Source organism: Podarcis raffonei, chromosome 7, assembly GCF_027172205.1.
Source record: "Podarcis raffonei isolate rPodRaf1 chromosome 7, rPodRaf1.pri, whole genome shotgun sequence".
NCBI lineage: Eukaryota > Metazoa > Chordata > Lepidosauria > Squamata > Lacertidae > Podarcis > Podarcis raffonei.
This window is the reverse complement of record NC_070608.1, coordinates 11261742-11281146: the sequence shown is the minus strand read 5'-3', so window position 1 is coordinate 11281146 and position 19405 is coordinate 11261742. Positions and strand designations below refer to the sequence as shown.

General features: G+C 43.3%; 1 protein-coding gene across 2 annotated transcripts in view; it reads right to left on the bottom strand.

Moving 5' to 3' along the window:
* Positions 1 to 2062: 2062 nt before the first annotated feature.
* The window catches only part of OC90 (otoconin 90), a 33279-nt gene continuing 15936 nt past the window's right edge, over positions 2063 to 19405 (bottom strand). For both annotated transcript variants that reach the window (XM_053395296.1, XM_053395297.1), the window contains exons 7-19: positions 19208 to 19336; positions 18047 to 18088; positions 17837 to 17893; positions 14278 to 14328; positions 14090 to 14140; positions 13571 to 13621; positions 11937 to 11987; positions 11671 to 11715; positions 10766 to 10885; positions 8667 to 8759; positions 6888 to 7062; positions 5985 to 6091; positions 2063 to 2770 (exon numbers count right to left, since the gene is read on the bottom strand). In XM_053395296.1, the coding sequence (XP_053251271.1) occupies positions 2451 to 2770; positions 5985 to 6091; positions 6888 to 7062; positions 8667 to 8759; positions 10766 to 10885; positions 11671 to 11715; positions 11937 to 11987; positions 13571 to 13621; positions 14090 to 14140; positions 14278 to 14328; positions 17837 to 17893; positions 18047 to 18088; positions 19208 to 19336 (1292 nt within the window). In that variant the 3' untranslated portion in view covers positions 2063 to 2450. The remainder of the gene's footprint in view (positions 2771 to 5984; positions 6092 to 6887; positions 7063 to 8666; positions 8760 to 10765; positions 10886 to 11670; positions 11716 to 11936; positions 11988 to 13570; positions 13622 to 14089; positions 14141 to 14277; positions 14329 to 17836; positions 17894 to 18046; positions 18089 to 19207; positions 19337 to 19405) is intronic.

The following is a 19405-nucleotide window of genomic DNA, read 5'->3' as shown; positions in this document are numbered from 1 at the left end:
CCCCCCCCCCCCCGAACCACACTTTGAGCCCTACAGATGTGATTTCCCTTTTGCTTCAGTGGTGCGTGTGAACAAAGCACTTCCAAAGTGTCTAAAAAACTTCCCTTTGCTTGCACACTTCCAGTATTGCATTGTATGTAATAAATATTTTCTATTTTTTTTTAAAAAAAGACTTGTAGCAGCCAATGGTTTTTGTGCACCAGGACCTAGCATTCATAGTTGTGTTACTACTGTCTTATTCTTCTTGGTATCCATCTGAAGTATGTCACTTTATCCAACAAACACAAACCCCTGTGTGGGAAATGTCACCTGGTACAGATCTCTACAAACCAGTTGGGATTCATGTGTGGATGCTAAAGCCCCTTTCCTGGGATCCACATAGTCCAGCTCTTTATTTTCACTTCTTTTTCTAGCTTCCTAACTCTCTGGAGGAAAACACTGCTAAACCTAAAAAATGCAGATTCACACGCTTCAGATTTGCAAATTGTCCAGAGTGAAACTATGGCTAGTTTATTCCTGTCACCGCTCATGTTTCCCTGACTTTTACCTAATGAAAAGCTTTTGTGAAATGTAGAACACACTTTCTGTAATCTATATTTAAGCAAATAAAGGGAAAAGTGAAAATAAGCCACATTGTTTGCACTTGCCTTCCTGAAATTACATGCTATATTATGGTTGCCTTAGGCTTTTAATGGCCTCGTGATGTGCTGAGCCAAGGATGGAGAAATCTCTGGTCTGTGGGCCAAATTTGGCCTGCCAGTCTGTTTTAATGAAACTGCACCCTTTGCCCCACACCCAGTCATAAGTGACTATTTTGGATTATTTTACAGGGTTTTTCCTCATTAAAAATAATAACAGGACTCCCACTTGTCTTTCTCATGATTAAAATAACTTCCCTTCCAAATTTAATATTTGCCTCGGGGAGGAAAAATTACAGGTAACCATATCTGTAGGCTTTCGCTGAGGGCAAAGAGGTTAGGGAGGGAGATGATGGGCATGGGGTCCTGGTTTAAACTGCTTTCCCCTTCACAACTGTTTATAATGTGTTAAAATCCACAGGAAATCCAGAGAACATAACTACATATCTTCGGCACTGTATACGATGTACCTTGATGCAGGATATCATTTTGGTTTCCTATCTCATCAGAAGTAAATATCATTGAATTCAGTGAGGCTTACTCCCAAGTAATTGGGATTAATCTTCTTTGTCTTGTGAATTTTAAATATCAAAGAAATGCATGACCCATTATTTTTATCTCATGGGCAGAAGTGATCTCTCCTGTGGGTTTTATCTAGGCTCCTCTGCTAAAGTCGCAGCCTTTTTGTCAAAGTCAAAAGAACCATCTGGATTTGACTGCCCAATTTTGGCCACTCTATATTTGAATTTTAAAACTAAAATTAAATTTAAAATCCCAGTTCTCCTTCCCCCCCATCCCACTCCAGTTTTCTTGATTTTTAACTAAACTATCCTTTCTTGGTGCCTGAGTGAGATTAAACAAGATAGAATGACAACTTTATACTGAAAGATGAAATCAAAATAGTGAGTTATGTCAAATGAACTGTGTGGTTTGGGAGCTGCACGGTCAGGGGGAAAACAATGCTGTCCAGGGTTGTAAAGACTGCAGAGAGAATAATTGGGTGCACTCTTCCCAACTTGGATCAAATCTATGCTTCCAGGTGTCATAAGAAAGCTGCAGAGATAGTGCAGGATAGTACGCACCCCGGAAATGATCTCTTTCAGCTTCTGCCTTCTGGAAGAAGGTACTAGGTTATAAAGACGAGGACTAGCCGCCTGAGAAACAGTTTCTATCCAGATGCGATTTTGGTTTTAAACATAGTGTAAGGTAGTCTCTGTGGGAGTATATTGTATTTAATTATGGGGTATCAGAATTTTTAGGGGGTTAACCAGGATGGGATAGCAGGCTTGTGGGTTTTTGAATGTCTGATGTAGATTTTTTTCAATTTCATTGTTCTGTATGTTTCAGTGTTCGGTATCGTAACATTGTTTACCTGAGAGTAAGCCCCACTGAAACCAATGGGACTTACTTCTGAATATACATGGTTAGATTTTCAGCCATAGCTGGCCACTTTATTAAATTTGTCTTTAAGGTGTCACAAGCTTTTTGGGGGGGTCATCGTTGCTGCAAAAGACTATCAGGGCTACCCCTCTAAAAATTCTTTAGCTTTGAAAGGGATCATGCAGGGAAGGTTACTAATTTGTAAATATAGTGTGACTCAGCAGCATAGATTATGACAAAATGATGACAACAAACAATACAATGGAGCCATAGCAAACAGCAGGAGGGATAGCAATGTATCCGGCAGGAGCCGAGCAGCAGAGGAACGAAACCAGCTCGCTTTAATGTCACATAAAGAGCAGAACAGACAGTACTAATTTCATACATTCCCTACTCCTGATAGCTTCCTAACTGGTGCAAGAGAAACGCCAGTTATCTTCTTTGCAGCCGTACAGCTCTGGAGATTCCCCGGGCCAGGCGTGCTGACCTCTTCCCTCTTCCCAAAAGGCTCTTCACGGGATCGGTCTCCTCACTGCTCCTCTCTTCCTCACTGGAAGCCCTGGAGCTGATCCCAGCGCCGCTCAGGGGTCTTTCATGCCCTCCCCTGCGGCAGAACAATTTAACCTCCGGCTCCGGACAGGCTTGTCTGTTTGGAGACCCCATGCTTTCGTTGAAAGAGGCGGCCGCCATACACTCAGCCGCCGCCTTATCGCAGGAACACTGAAGCTTTTCGCACATCGTCCATCCGATACCTGAGAAAAAGATGGTTCGTGTTAGTTTGTCAAAATCGGACTAGATAACAATCAGGGCCAGTCCTACCATGAGGCAAAGTGAGGCAGCTGCCTCAAATGAATCGGGAGGCAGCAGAGGCAGCTCCTCTGGCTCTCTCTTTTGAGCCCCCCATCCTAGCTTTCTTGTTATAATAATAATAAAAATACATTTTATTTATACCCTGCCCCCTCCCCGGCTCAGGGTGGCTAACACCAATAAAATCACAGTAAAAACATAATGGGGGGGGGGGGGAATCAATTTAAAACACAGGTTAAAATGCAATTTAAAATGCAGCCTCATTTTAAAAGTAGCCCATAGATTAAAACCATAAGGATGAGGGAAACATAAGGGTCAGACCCAGTCCAAACCAAAGGCCAGGCGGAACAGCTCTGTCTTGCAGGACCTGTGGAAAGATGTCAAGTCCCGCAGGGCCCTAGTCTCTTGTGACAGAGCGTTCCACCAAGTTGGGGCCAGTACTGAAAAGGCCCTGGCCCTAGTTGAGACCAATCTTGCGACGTGGGACCTCCAAAATGTTGTCATTTGTGTACCTTAAGGTCCTCCGTGGGGTGTACCAGGAGAGGCGGTCCTTTTGTTGACATGCCTCTACCCTTACTAGCCTGTCCTGGGCCTGCAGGTCAGCTGAAGGGGGTTTTCCCCTTCCCACCAGCAATGGTTGTACATTGTGTGGGAAATTGTGGGGGTTTCAAAGCAGTCACCCCCCCTCAACTGTGGAATTCCCTTTCCCTGGAGGAATGAATGGCTGCATCCATAACAGGCTCCTGTTGCCTAGTCACAATGACTCTGTTTACCCTGGTTTGTGGTGAATTGGCAAAAGCCAAACTCTAGATCAGAGCTTTACGAACTAGGAAAACCGAATTACTGTGTCTCAGAATGATGAATGTCTAAAAAGTGTGTCACCAGTAGTGGGGGTTTTTGTTTTCAGGGTGTACGCAGTACCAGCAAATTTTATAAAAAATAAAATTAAAAAGTGGCATTTACTGTAATAACTTCATGGTGAGTTCTAGAACATATTTTTCAGGGGAGTGCTGCTTGTCAAAAAGTTTGGAGAGCTCTGCTCTAGATCAAACAATGTTACATTGAAAATGCGGTATTGCTACGTTGATTTTATGCCATTTTATTTGCTCATTCATTTATGCCAATTTAAGTGGTTGTACTGACTGCATTAGAGGACGCGGGTGGCGCTGTGGATTAAACCACAGAGCCTAGGACTTGCCGATCAGAAGGTCGGCGGTTCAAATCCCCGCAACGGGGTGAGCTCGCGTTGCTCAGCCCCAGCTCCTGCCCACCTAGCAGTTCGAAAGCATGTCAAAGTGCAAGTAGATAAATAGGTACCACTCCAGCGGGAAGGTAAATGGCATTTCCGTGCGCTGCTCTGGTTCACCAGAAGTGGCTTAGTCATGCTGGCCACATGACCCAGAAGCTGTACCCCGGCTCCCTCGGCCAATAAAGTGAAATGAGCGCCGCAACCCCAGAGTCAGTTATGACTGGACCTAATGGTCAGGGGTCCCTTTAACTTTACCTTTACTGACTGCATTAGAAACCTCTTTTGTTGCAAAAAAAAAAAAAGTATATAAATGTTGGAAATACATCTTTTTCCCCCCTTTGGCTAGATGTGTGATGGGGAATATGCAAGCCTCCAGATGTTGTTGGACTGTAATTCACATCACCCCTGACCATTGGTCATGTTATTTGGGACTGATGGGAGCTGGAGTGCCCATAACCTTTGGAGTTCGACCTTGTTGCTGTTAAGAGGACAGAACTATATGTACAAGATAGTATGCCCTGGATCGCAGGAAGAGCTTCTCTCATCACTGGCACTGAAACAACATTCAGCTAGGCTGGCTGAGTTTGGTACATGGAGCAGGGACAATTTTGTCCTCTGCCTCGGGCAGCTAAATGTCATGAGCCAGTTCTGACACTAAAATTAGGATTGCTTGAAGACTTCTGAAAGATCTGGCTGGGTTTCCCCAGCCACTCTGGGCAGCTCCCAACAGAATATTAAAAATGCAACAAAACATCAAACATTAAAAACTCCCCTAAACAGGGTTGCCTTCAGATATCTTCTAAAAGTCAGATAGTTGTTTATTTCCTTGACATCTGATGGGAGGGCGTTCCACAGGGTGGGCGCCACTACCGAGAAGGCCCTCTGCCTGGTTCCCTGTAACCTCACTTCTCATAGTGAGGGAACTGCCAGAAGGCCCTCGGAGCTGGACCTCAGTGTCCAGGCTGAATGATGGGGGTGGAGACACTCCTTCAGGTATACTGGGCCAAGGCTGTTTAGGACTTTAAAGGTCAGCACCAACACTTTTAATTGTGCTTGGAAACATTGGGAGCCAATGTAGGTCTTTTCAGTGTTATATGGTCTCGGCAGTCACTCCCAGTCACTAGTCTAGCTGCCACATTCTGGATTAATTGCAGTTTCCAGGTCACCTTCAAAGGTAGCCCTACGGAGAGGGCATTGCAGTAGTTCAAGCGGGAGATAACTAGAGCTTGCACCACTCTGGCGAGACAGTCTGCGGGCAGGTAGAAACTCTGGCCCTATGCAGATGATGTTCCCATTTGAGCATTCTTACACATAGTGGGAAGGGACGTGGGTGAAGCTGTGGGTTAAACCACAGAGCCTAGGACTTGCTAATCAGAAGGTCGGCAGTTCAAATCCCCGCAATGGGGTGAGCTTCCGTTGCTTGGTCCCAGCTCCTGCCCACCTAGCAGTTTGAAAGCACGTCAAAGTGCAAGTAGATAAATAGGTACCACTCCTGCGGGAAGGTAAATGGCATTTCCGTGCGCTGCTCTGGTTCGCCAGAAGCGGCTTAGTCATGCTGGCTACATGACCCAGAAGCTGTATGCCAGCACCCTCGGACAGTAAATCGAGATGAGCGCTGCAACCCCAGAGTCAGCCACAACTGGACCTATTGGTCAGGGGTCCCTTTATCTTTACCTTACACATAGTGGGTAAAAAACACTATCATAAGAAGATAAGAATAGCCAGTGGCACATCTGGTCCAGCATTCTGTTCTCACAAGTGGCCAACCAAACAGCCATGGGAAGCCTGTAAACAGGACCTGAACACAACATCACTCTTTCCTTCTGAGTTCTCCAGCAACTGGTACTGATGTTTATGTTGCCTTTTATTGTAACAGGGAAGAAGGGAGTCATCTTTCATCCCAAACTTACACTTTGGCGTGCGATCAAAGCACACAACCTCAGACCGCGAATTTCTTTCTGGACGGCATCCAAGTTTCTTGACTTGCTCCAGGCAGCAGTGATGAGAGAAGCAGCACCTGTAGTTACGCAAAAAGCGCCAAAGTGTTAAGTCTTCTGCAAAACTGCATTCTTTGTATTGCTTTGAATGTCTGGATCCCATAAAAATTTGTCAGTGTTTTTCTAGATCACTTTTGTCAAATGCCTTGGAATTATCCAAACACTGCTTGTTGGTCATGACAAGGCATGCTTGTGGAACCATCAGAAACAGAAACAGCGGTTTATTACTCAAAGCACTACATTTCCCAGCACCCTTAACAAACTATAATTCCCAGGATTCTTTCTCCAAAGTTGTGTGCTTTGAATGTTTGAGACTCTGGACTCAGCTATACAGCTGCAAATATAATGTTTTAAGTGTGTTTTAAGTGCATTATACAAATGCAACACTAGATAGCGAGGATGCGCTTATGGCAAATTCAATATATTTTAAAAACTTTTTTTAAAGCATTTTCACAGCGTCTTTTAAATATCTGTCTAGATTCCACTTCTGTCTTTCTGAAATTCTTTCCATTTACTGCATTTCATTGGATTTCATTGATTTTACCAATGACCAGTGCATTTGGTGGGAGTTTTTTAAAAAAAATATGAACTGTCTGAACAAATATCTTGAAAAGTGCCAATACAAAATGGCTGCCATGGGTTGACTATATATTTTTATTATGTTGCAAGCCATCCTAGGCAACTTTTGGGGCACAAATGGTGAGATACCCATTTTTTAACATTAAATGTATTTTACTGCAGAAATATGTGCTGGTGCTGCTGGGGTTATGGTTTGCTTGCTGTTATTTTGTGTCAAAAGTGTTTGCCAGGAGCAACCTGTCCAGTTCATCCATTGGGTGGCCTCTTCCTTCCTGCCCACAGTAACATCCGTATAACTCAAAGTCCTCCGGGCATCGGTCGGTTAAGCAATACAGCATCTCCCCCAACTGTGGGAGCACTCGCTTGACTCTTCCGTTGTCTCTCAGTTGCAGGAACGTAAACCGGTCACAAACTATAGAAAGAAGTAGAAATCCGAGTCATATAATTTGATTCTATCTTTGGACACCTTCTTGTTGTTGTGGTCCTCCCTAGCATTCTTTATGCCAGGGTAGGCAGAAAATAGGTTGGGATCTCCTTGTGATTTGTAGGAAACTGACCCCGTATGACAAAATGACAAGCCTAGCAAAGCAATGACAAACCTAGACAGCATCTTAAAAAGCAGAGACATCACCTTGCCAACAAAGGCCCATATAGTTAAAGCTATGGTTTTCCCAACACTGATGTATGGAAGTGAGAGCTGGACCATCAAGAAGGCTGATCGCCGAAGAATGGATGCTTTTGAATTATGGTGCTGGAGGAGACTCTTGAGAGTCCCATGGACTGCAAGAAAATCCAACCTCTCCATTCTGAAGGAAATCAGCCCTGAGTGCTCACTAGAAGGACAGATTGTGAAGCTGAGGCTCCAATTCTTTGGCCACCTCGTAAGAAGAGAAGACTCCCTGGAAAAGACCCTGATGTTGGGGAAGATGGAGGGCACAAGGAGAACGGGACGACAGAGGACGAGATGGTTGGACAGTGTTCTCGAAGCTACCAACATGAGTCTGGCCAAACTGCAGGAGGCAGTGGAAGACAGGAGTGCCTGGCGTGCTCTGGTCCATGGGGTCACGAAGAGTTGGACACAACTAAACAACTAAACAACAACAACCGCCTATCAGGTTTTGGGGAATTGGCTTCCTCCCCCTGTGGCAATAGATAAGAAAATCAAACAAAGGAATGTCTTACCGGTTGGAAACTTTAATAATCACAGCGAGAGAACAAAGAACAGATCTCCTAGAAATGGCGGTGCTCCCAATTAAGGATCACACTCCCTTCCATCCCTGTTAATCTACGTCACTACTACATCTTGTAATCTGAGTTTGTAACTTTCTGTTCTGAGACTTTCTGAGTTCTTCTCGACTTTGGAGAGATCGGAGGAATGCTGTCCAGAGATTGTGAATCTGTTAACCCTCTCTCTCCCAGTGTTTCTTCTCCTAGGCTGTTCCCCATCCAGTATTTCCCAGCTTCTGCCTTCTGAACTATGTCCCTCTGCAAACCACTGTTCCAAATCTATACTGTCCTCCTGCTCCTGGGAAGAGTCAGGATCCGGATCAGGAGTAGGGGGAGGTTCCCACCATTCCTTCTCAGTCCAGCCCTCCTCAGCACGGTCCCTGACCCCCCCCCAACTGTCTGACCATAGAATCATAGAACTGTAGAATTGGAAGGGACCACGAGGGTCATCTAGTCCAACCCCCTGCAATGCAGGATTTTTTTGCCCCACATGGGGCTCAAACCCATGATCCGGAGATTAGGACTCCCATGCTCTACTGGTTGAGCTATGTTGCAGCTTCATAACTTCAACAACTAAAAAGATTCCCACCCCTCCCCACCTGCTTTAAATTAGGATCCTGAAAAGGGATGTTAGGAGGAAAACCAGGAGTGGATTTCTAGTGCAAAAGGATTTGTGAGGTCAGTTCTGATACTAGTTGCAAATTCCTGAGCTGAGCAGACACACCCTGATCTTTAATTTTTAGTGGGTGGGTGAGATCCAGTGAAGGAGCAAGATCATCCCCTTCTCACCTTCTCCAAAGGTTTCATCAGGATCTGGTGTCTCTTCTGGAGATGTTGTAGAAAAAGCTCTACCTTCTTCTTCAGCTATCTTGAAATGATTCCCTGTAGATCAGATAAAATGAGGTTTTTTGTTTCATTTTTAGGACCACAAGCTTTAAATAAACCTAACTGGTTTAAAAAAACCCCCGACAAAATGACACAAAGAATCTCCAGGCACTCTTAAAACGAACAACTTATTGTGATATAAACTTGCATGGGTTAGATGTCCATCAAATCAATTGCATCAAGTGGTCAGTTAAAATGGTAAGGATAGATAAATGATAGAGATAGATGATAGATAGATGATAGATAGATAGATGACAGATGATAGATAGATAGATAGATAGATAGATAGATAGATAGATAGATGATAGATGATAGATAGATAGATAGATGATAGATTAGATAGATAGATATAGATGATAGATAGATAGATGATAGATAGATAGATAGATAGATAGATAGATAGATAGATAGATGATAGATAGATATAGATAGATGATAGATAGATAGATAGATAGATAGATAGATAGATGATAGATAGATAGATAGATAGATAGATGATAGATAGATAGATGATAGATAGATAGATAGATAGATAGATAGATAGATAGATAGATAGATGATATAGATAGATAGGTAGGTAGGTAGGTAGGTAGGTAGGTAGATAGATAGATGATAGATGATAGATAGATAGATAGAAGATGATGATAGATAGATAGATAGATGATAGATGATAGATAGATAGATAGATAGATAGATAGATAGATATAGATAGATGATAGATGATAGATGATAGATAGATGATAGATATACACCCTGAGTATTGTTGGGAGAGGCAGTTCAAAATGAGACCCACTGCCGGATTTACATATAAGCTAAACAAGCTATAGCTTAGGGCCCCACTCTCTTGGGCCCCCCCAAAAAAATTAAAGGAGAAAAAACCTGGATGTACCTTTCCAAAATATAAGATAAAAAAACAAATAAAATAAAACCTACATACAGCAACAGTGTTTTGTGTTGTGTAGGCGCCTAGGATGTAAGTAATGGGCCCTGCCTGCTAGCCTGCTCCCTAAAATATCACTGGTTTGCTATTATTATTTTATGTTATAGCAAGTTTCTAGAGACTAGATTACAAGTCTTTGTAAACTGTGTTTCTAAATGAACTTTTGTTATTGCCAAATGCCAATGTGTTTGCATTAGTAAGTTTGTTGTGAATAAAAAATCAATTTAAGTTGTGGTGTCGAAGGCCTAGGTGTAGCCATCGCCTGCGCCTTCAATTTTTGGGTATTCCATTAAAGGAATCCGGCAGTCGTGTATTCTGTCCGATGCCTGCTTGGCGGGAGGCCATGGCACGACCCTCGGTGACATCAGGGGAGAGCTTATAGTTGGATTAGCATCAACAGGCTCCACCTACTGGTGAATAACCCCCCTTTGTTTTTTAGACTCACCCCTCTCCGAGTGGGTGGAGTCAGCTGATGTAATCCAATGCCTAAGCCAATACCTTTTCACTTGCTGTAATCAATAAGGTTGTGGCCTTTTCTTGCCCATTAACCTTATATCACATATCCTTGTCTTTCATTCCACTGCGCGGGGTTCAGGTCCTCGAACCACAAAGGACAGCTGGACATATAAAGGGCCCCATTATCTTCAGTAGCTTAGGGTACTAAATCTGACCCTGATGAGACCAGACAGTCAAGCCCTACCAGAGAAGACCAGCATTGCACAATCGGGAACAAGAATGATGCACTCCCTACTAGAGACCGTTGGTGATGAATTGGCATAGCAAATAGTATAAATAATCACCTAAACAGAAACAATCACATGTCTATGGACCTCTACAGACACTTTACATTTCCCCTCCATCAGATGGATACCTGAGTCTCAAGACTCAGTGATTCAGTTGCAAATAAAATGTTTTAAGTGTGTTGTAAAGTGCAATGTTACAAATGTGACACTAGATGGAGAAAGTGAGCTATGGCAAATTCAATGTATTTTTCAAAATGCGTTTTTTGAAAAAGCATTTTCACAGCGTTTTTTTATATGTATGTAGATTCCACCTTACTTACCATTATCTGTTGATCTCCCAAGAGCATCAGAAGTTGAAACCGACTCAGGCTCTGTTGAGCTAATAATAGCAGGTGGAGCAGCACTGGTTTCTTCTGTGTTGAAGGCTTTCACTGACAGCCCTGAAAGCACACTCATGATTAAATCACTCACCTACTAAACAATAAATTTGATTTATGTCATTGGTCCTTATTGGCATAGGTTTAAACCATGGGTAGGCAAACTAAGGCCCAGGGGCCGGATCCAGCCCAATCGCCTTCTCAATCCGGCCCACAGACGGTCTGGGAATCAGCGTGTTTTTACATGAGTAGAATGTGTCCTTTTATTTAAAATGCATCTCTGGATTATTTGTGGGGCCTGCCTGGTGTTTTTACATGAGTAGAATGTGTCATTTTATTTAAAATGCACCTCTGGGTTATTTGTGGGGCATAGGAATTTGTTCATTTCCCCCCAAAAAATATAGTCCGGCCCCCCCACAAGGTCTGAGGGACAGTGGACCGGCCCCCTGCTGAAAAAGTTTGCTGACTCCTGGTTTAAACAGTAAAACCATACAAAGTTAGCCAAATACATTAATAATCCAAACACATATAATATATAAAAAAACTAGGAAGCCACCATTGAGTAAACTTTAGATTTAGCTTTGAAAATCTTGGCTAAATTCCCACGAAACAATCTTGGTCATTCCATGGGTGGGGAGGCACCACTAAAAAGTCCCTGGCCTGAAAAATGGCAGGGTGTAGAGGCCTCTTTCCTGGTTTAGTTAAGATATTGAAGACAGGGGCGCCTCTTGACCCCTGTGTAGTGTTTTTCCCCTGTCCTCTTGATCCATCTTGTCAACATCTGGAATAAGGAAAGAAGAAGGTTCCCGATCTCATGGGATATAAACCACAGGGTGACGCTGACTTACCTCTTGGCATTGAGTTTCCAAAAGGTCCAGCAAGGCCTTCCTGCGCTTTAGTCATGAATAAAGCAGAAAGTATATGTTAGCAAACCAGACAATGCATTGTACTCTTTGCACTGTATTTGTTGAGGTTTCCCTATCCCAGCTCCCCACCCTAAAGCAAAGGCCAAGAAGAATGAGGACTGATTAAAAGGTTTAAACTTTTTGCACTGAACGCCAGTGATTTTTATGAGGGCATTTTCAGCAGAGTGCAAGGACTGGAAACCACATACCTCCATCTCTGAGGGTTTCAAGGCCTCCACCGCTCTCCGTGTCTGGATTAACTGTTTTGAAAGAAAAACATCCAGGGCAGAAATGATGCTTTGGTCAGAAAAGCCTTTCATTCTCCTGTCCATATAAATTCAAGCAAATAACTACTGTACTTACAAAATATTCACTACAAAGAGGTTTGTCCTCTTTCCTTTATCCTGTATCTGGCCTCCTTATTTACTTCTTATAAACTGTTTCCTTTATGAATAATTATTAAGATTTTTTCTAATTATAACTTAAATATCCACAAGGATAAAGGAAGTCTTTTATTTGGTTGTTTGTATTGTTGTATGATAAGTTCACAAGTTTAATGTGTATTGGTGGGGGAGGTTGTGTTACATTGTAAATAAAATTCCAATAAAAAATTAAAATTAAAATGCAAAGAGGATTTGTGTGGTAAGTCCCCTAACTGCTGAAGGAAATTTCAGAGTGGGCCTTAGTGTGTCATTGACTGCTATCATGGACCCAAGTATTTGATGGAGCATTCACTGTGTCATGGACTTTGGTCTACCATGGTCTATCAAGAACCTCTATCGTTGACTTATTCTCATCAGCCCTACCACTTCTCCTCAGACCTACCACTTTTCCGCTCTCCACATATGACCCATGAGTTACAAATATAGGGAGATGTTGTTAGATTAAGGTTGCATGGTTGTTCCTTGGTTACTTTTCTTCTGATAAATGGGAGACGCGGGTGGCGCTGTGGTCTAAACCACAGAGCCTAGGGCTTGCTGATCAGAAGGTTGGCGGTTCGAATCCCCGCAACGGGGTGAGCTCCCGTTGCTTGGTCTCTGCTCCTGCCAACCTAGCACATTGAAAGCACGTCAAAGTGCAAGTAGATAAATAGGTACCGTTCTGGCGGGAAGGTAAACGGCATTTCCGTGTGCTGCTTTGGTTCGCCAGAAGCAGCTTAGTCATGCTGGCCACATGAACTGGAAGCTGTCTGCAGACAAACGCCGGCTTCCTTGGCCAGTAAAGCGAGATGTCATCCGCGACTGGACTTAACGGTCAGGGGTCCCTTTACCCTTCCCTATATGATAGACTTTGCAAAACATTTAGCAGCATCAATGTGGTGTAATGCAGAAGTAGAAAACTTGTGGCCCTCCAAATGTTGCTAGACCACAACTACGAAGATCCCTGACATGCTGACTGGGGCTGATGGGAGTTGGAGTCCCAGCAACATGTGGTGGTCTACTGGTTACCCCATCCCTGATGTTAGTGATTCAAGCAGGCGTAGCCAACATGGTGCCTTCCTAATGTTGCTGGAATACAACTCCATCATGTCCAGCTATTGATTATGATGGATGAACTGATGGGACATCACATTGGCTACCCCTGGATCAGAGTGTTGGACTGGGCTTGAAGAGACCTAAGTTCAAATCCATCACTCAGCCATATGGCATTCACTGGGTAAATTTAACAAACTGGAATTTCTGGAAGAAGAAGAAGAAGAAGAAGAAGAAGAAGAAGAAGAAGAAGATGAAGAAGAAGATTATGAATCAGTGATGACTTTGTTTATGTGCTGTGCTGTCAGAAGAGGCTGGGGATGAAGAGTGAGAAAACAGTGATGTTAACCTGTGAGATGTACAGTACTTACCACCTTCTTCTGGGTTTCTCAGCAAGAGGCCACTGGACTCAGGAGAAATGTCTGTCAAAGGAAAAACAAGAAAGCTCAACATTCTTTAGTTTATTCAGACCATTATAAATCAAAGATTTGGCAACTTCTATGGTGTATCTCTGGCTGAGCTGATTAAGGAGTCTATATGGTGAAGTCAGAGATCCACTGGATCCTAACCTGCTCACCCTAGAAGATCTTGCTTGTTGGGTTTGTTCCCAAAGTTAGTTATATCATAGAATCGTAGAGTTGGGATACAAAGGACCATCTATGGCAGATGGCCACCCAACCTCTGCTTAAAAAATTCAAATGAATGGGATTGAAACATATTAGTTTTAATGATCAATTGATTTTATCTTTGTTTTTATGATGATGACTTTAAGCATATTTGATTTAACTGTCTTATGGATTTGGCCATGTTTTATCTGTAAGTTCATCTGTATACCGCAGTTTATAAGTTTTCTAAACAAGTCTTCTAAAAGCCCTCAAGCCATCACACACCTCCTTCTCTGTGGGCTTTGAGGCCTCCATCACTCGTCACATCTGAAGCAACTGTTTAAAAGAAAATAAACCAGCATGGGAGCAATGCTTTGGTCAGGAAAATCAAGCATGCTTTGGAAAAGCAACAGAAGAAATTAATCATATCAAGGAGACAAACAATAACATCATGCCTGCGAATAACGACTTACGGTCTGCTCCAGAACTCAGTACAACCATCCCATCTGTGGTCTGTGGGATAACTGAAAGATACACAATATTGATATATGCCTATGAGAGTCTGCAAGCTTCATCACCACATCCCATAATCAGAGTAACATCTGCTGTGCTAGATTTTGTTTTCTGTCTGTGCAGAGGACAGTAAGGAGAAGAGACAGATCTTCTGCAAGAGGGGATAAACCACATATAGCCATATCTGAAAAACTAGGCTCAAATCCTCTCCCAAGGTAAGTCATGATATAATAAGATTCGGGGGGGGGGTGTCTTGTGAGCCATTCAGTTGAACCCCTGTTATATACTGAGTTGAATAGGATCCAAAAGGCAACAGTCTGATTGGTCCTAGAACAATAGGATTCAGAATGCAGCAGTCTGATTGGTCCTAGAACAATAGGGTCCAGAATGCAGTAGTCTGATTGGTCCTAGAACAATAGGGTCCAGAATGCAGCAGTCTGATTGGTCCACAGAAGCCACCCAATCCAGCTCCAGGTGGAAGTTAACCCACAACCTGATTGGCCTACAGGTGAATCCTGGAATTAGCCAATGACGTGGGGCCCATTGTGTAAATAATGTATATAAAGCAGACACTCTGGGGAAACTTCAATTCCTCCTCACCACTATGAGCTGAATAAAGAGCATGAAATCCACTTTCGACTCTGAGTATATTTCAACCCCCTTCAAGATACAGGACATCCAGAGATCTAAAGCATCAGATGGCTGCACAACCCCTGCTTGAAGACCTCCATCAAATATCAGCCCACCCAACACACTATCTAGTTCCATTGTCAATCTGCCCTTAGTATTAATAATAATATTAGTATTTATATCCCGTCATCTGGCTGGGTTCCCCCAGCCCCTGATGTCAAGACGTTTCTGCTAATGTTCAGCAGCAATTTACCCTCTTGTAACTTAATCCCATTTGATCCGTTCCTGCTCTCTGGGGCAGCAGAGAATATGCCTTTGTTGTCTTCTACCTGGCAGATCTTCAGGTATTTGAAAAGTTCTATTATGCCCCCTACGCCTTGCTCATCTTTTCTACAGGAAAAATAGACCTATTTCCTCGAAGCTTTGCTCAACAGGACTTGTTGAACACCCCACTGGCTATTGTTATTGCCATCTTGTGATCCGGTTCCAGTTTGTCTCGGCAGTTTCCCCGAAGAGGCTAACCTGAGCAGCAAAGGCTGGTCATTTAGAACAGATGAAGCACTATGCGGAATTGGCGGAATTGACACACAAACTATGCGATAAGGGCAACTGTGGCTTTAAAGAATTGGAACCTTACACAAGGTACTTAAAGAAACAACAAAATGAATTGGACTCCTTGGCAGGTTTTGAGTAAACATACACAAACTTTTTATTGGTAATATATAGATATTATCCTGAGGCTCCAAGACTTTGGCCACCTCATGAGAAGAGAAGACTCCCTGGAAAAGACCCTGATGTTGGGAAAGACTGAGGGCAGAAGGAGAAGGGGGCGACAGAGGATGAGATGGTTGGGCAGTGTTCTCGAAGCTACCAACATGAGTTTGACCAAACTGCGAGAGGCAGTGGAAGACAGGAGTGCCTGGCGTGCTCTGGTCCATGGGGTTACAAAGAGTCGGACACAACTAAACAACTAAACAACAACAACATAGATATTATCTATCTATAAATTAAGGATCTTTACAGTTTTATAATATGCAGAGAATAACATGTGCTGAAAAACCAGAGAGAGGAGCTGAGGGAAGTCTGGGAGGGGGGTGGGAGGGTGGGTTTTTCTTTTGGGGGTAGGGGGGAGGGAAAAATGGGGGGGGTGAGGATGATGTATTTTTGATAAGTTGTTATGTTGAAATTCCTAATAAAAAATATTTTTTAAAAAAGAACAGATGAAGTACTGCCCCATAGACCTCTGCTGGCCCTTAGTTGGCCCCCACCTGCCTGCCTTCTTACTTATAAACAGTTCAAGGGTTGGCTTGGCTTCCTTCCCGCTAGACTTCTCTCTCGTAGGACTCAGCAAGGAGGAGGATGGAGACAATCAGGGCCAGATTTAGGTTTAATGGGGCCCTAAGCTACTGAAGGTAATGGGGCCCTTTATATGTCCAGTTGTTCTTTGTCAACAACAAATTGTCGCTGTTTTTTTGTATTGTATATTTGCTAAATGGCATGGGTAGGCTGTTCGAAAGCACTTCAAAGTGCAAGGAGATAAATAGGTACCGCTCCGGTGGGAAGGTAAACGGCGTTTCCGTGCGCTGCTCTGGTTCGCCAGAAGCGGCTTAGTCATGCTAGCTGCATGACCCAGAAGCTGTACGCCGGCTCCCTCGGCCAATAAAGCGAGATAAGTGCCACAACCCCAGAGATCAGGGGTCCTTTTACCTTTACCTTAGGCATACTAAAGCCCGCGGATGGTCCAGGAAGCAGCGTGTTTTTACATGAGTAGAATGTGTCCTTTTATTTAAAATGCATCTCTGGGTTATTTGTGGGGCATAGGAATTCGTTCATTTTTTTTCTCTCTTCAAAATATAGTCCGGCCCCCCACAAGGTCTGAGGGACAGTGGACTGGCCCCCCCTCTGCAAAAGTTTGCTGACCCCTGCTATATGGTAACTTATGGACTTATTTGAATCTAAAGCCATTTGCGCATAATTGTTGAACTGAAATACAATTAAGAAGTATATTACAGTGGTACCTCGGGTTACAGACGCTTCAGGTTACAGATGCTTCAGGTTACAGACTCCGCTAACCCAGAAATATTACCTTGGGATAAGAACTTTGCTTCAGGATGAGAACAGAAATCGTGGCATGGCAGGAGGCCCCATTAGCTAAAGTGGTACCTCAGGTTAAGAACAGTTTCAGATTAAGAATGGACCTCCAGAACGAATTAAGTTCTTAACCCGTGGTACCACTGTAATAGTGAAGTACAATTAAGAAGTATATTAACAGTGAAATAATTATTAAGCTCTAACTTAAAATGCTTTTTAATTTATAACAAACTTAATAATGCAAACACATTGGCATTTGGCAATAACAGAAGTTACTTTAGAAATGCAATTTACAAAACACTGTTGTTGTATGTAGGTTTTATTTTATTTGTTTTTTATCTTATATTTTGGAAATGTACATCCAGGTGTTTTTTTTCCCCCTTTACATTTTTTGGGGGCCTCCAAAAGCATGGGGCCCTAAGCTATAGCTTGTTTAGCTTGTACGTAAATCCAGCACTGGACTGGAGACAATAGAGTGCATTGGCTCTGCCTGCCATTGGCTATAGCTCCACCTACTGTTGGTCCTCCTTGCCTTCCACCCTACCAATCCCAATGGTCATCACTGTACCTGAGCAAAGAGAAGAGGCATGTAGCCTAGCAGAATGGGAAGATATTATGTGTGGATCAATGTCAACCACTAGCATTTTATGCTGCATTCATACTCTTCTGTGGGAGCAGGAGAAATTAGTCAAAATATGTCAGACTCACAAAAAACCCTTTTGCAAAATTTACCGTACCTTGGTGCAAAGGTTCAGTTTTGATCCCAGCTGAACTAAACAAGAACACTGGCAAACCTACCTTCTGCAACAGATGTATCTGTCAGCTGAGTATCTTCAGCCCTCTGGTTCTGAAACTCTATGGAAAGAAAGAAAAATAGCTTCTTACTGGAAGGGATGGACATATTTGCATAGTCTCCATCTGGGCCTATTCATTCTGTTACCTGTCATTTGTAGACTCCTGCCCCACTTTGGGCTCTGGGAGAAACAGTGTAGGATACACATAGCATACCTGCAGCATGAAGCGTCGTCTGACTTCTCTCGCTGACTGTTTCTGTAAAGAAGAGGGAGCAGGTGTTCCATGATTCATTTTTGTAAAAAATAGAAATAACAAAATGTCCAGGCATATGAAAAATGGACAGTGCGCATGCTAAAGAGGAAAGGAGGGATGAAAAGGAAGGGGTGAGCAGCTCTTCTCAATGCATGAAGTACGTACAGAAATGTGTTCTGCTTTTTAAACTTGATTGACAATCCAGTCCAGAGCCCCACATATATCCTGACACACTTACAAAGCACACATGCTAGAGATGGAGTTTGCTGTTCTGCATCTATTTGTCTTTTGATTGTATTATCGTAGCTCAAACCCAGTCTGTTGCAGTTTGCATTTCATTGAACTTATAGGAGCTCTGCCCAATTTGGTGGCTTGCAGAAACAACTTTATTGCTTTCTATCCTCGTGTTGGGACGCAGGTGGCACGGTGGGTTAAGCCACAGAGCCTAGGACTTGCCGATCAGAAGGTCGGCAGTTCGAATCCCTGCAACAGGGTGAGCTCCTGTTGCTCGGCCCCTGTTCCTGCCAACCTAGCAGTTCGAAAGCACGTCAAAGTGCAAGTAGATAAATAGGTACCGCTCCAGCGGAAAGGTAAACGGTGTTTCCGTGTGCTGCTCTGGTTCTCCAGAAGCGGCTTAGTCATGCTGGCCACATGACCCAGAAGCTGTGCGCCGGTTCCCTCGGCCAAGAAAACGAGATGAGCGCTGCAACCCCAGAGTCGGCCACAACTGGACCTAATGGTCAGGGGTCCTTTTACCTTTATCCTCCTGACAGTATTGCAAGCATTCATCGGTGTTGTGGAGAGTAACACAGAAGATTGGGCATGAGAGGCAAACCGGTCTTCTTTGGCATGCTTGTCCATCTCTAGCAAGATCTTCTCACTGAGGAACCTTTGATAAGCCTAATTCCCTGGAAAGCAGGCTTAAAACCATTGGCTTGTACTTTTCACTCACTGAGACCCAGACCCAGACACACAAAAAATTCGCTGACGTGTGACATAATAGCCAGTAGCAACAAATTAAGTTTGCAAGAATACAGTTCATTAAAATTCAAATCAGGGAACAGGGACGTCTACAGACTGCCGAGGAAACAAGATCTCAGAGTTTCTCTTTTATATTCTCACCTGTAACCAGAGAGGGACAGAGTGAAACATCCATGCTGTTCAAGGAAGAGTTAATGTGGGAATGCAGAAAGCATTCAATAGCTGCCCTGTCACAGTTGCAGAGAAGGCGTTCACAGGCATCGTCAGACTCTGGAGACGAAAGAAAACCGAAATTGAGGGGGGGTTGGAGAGATCAACATACAAAGTACTATTGAGGTA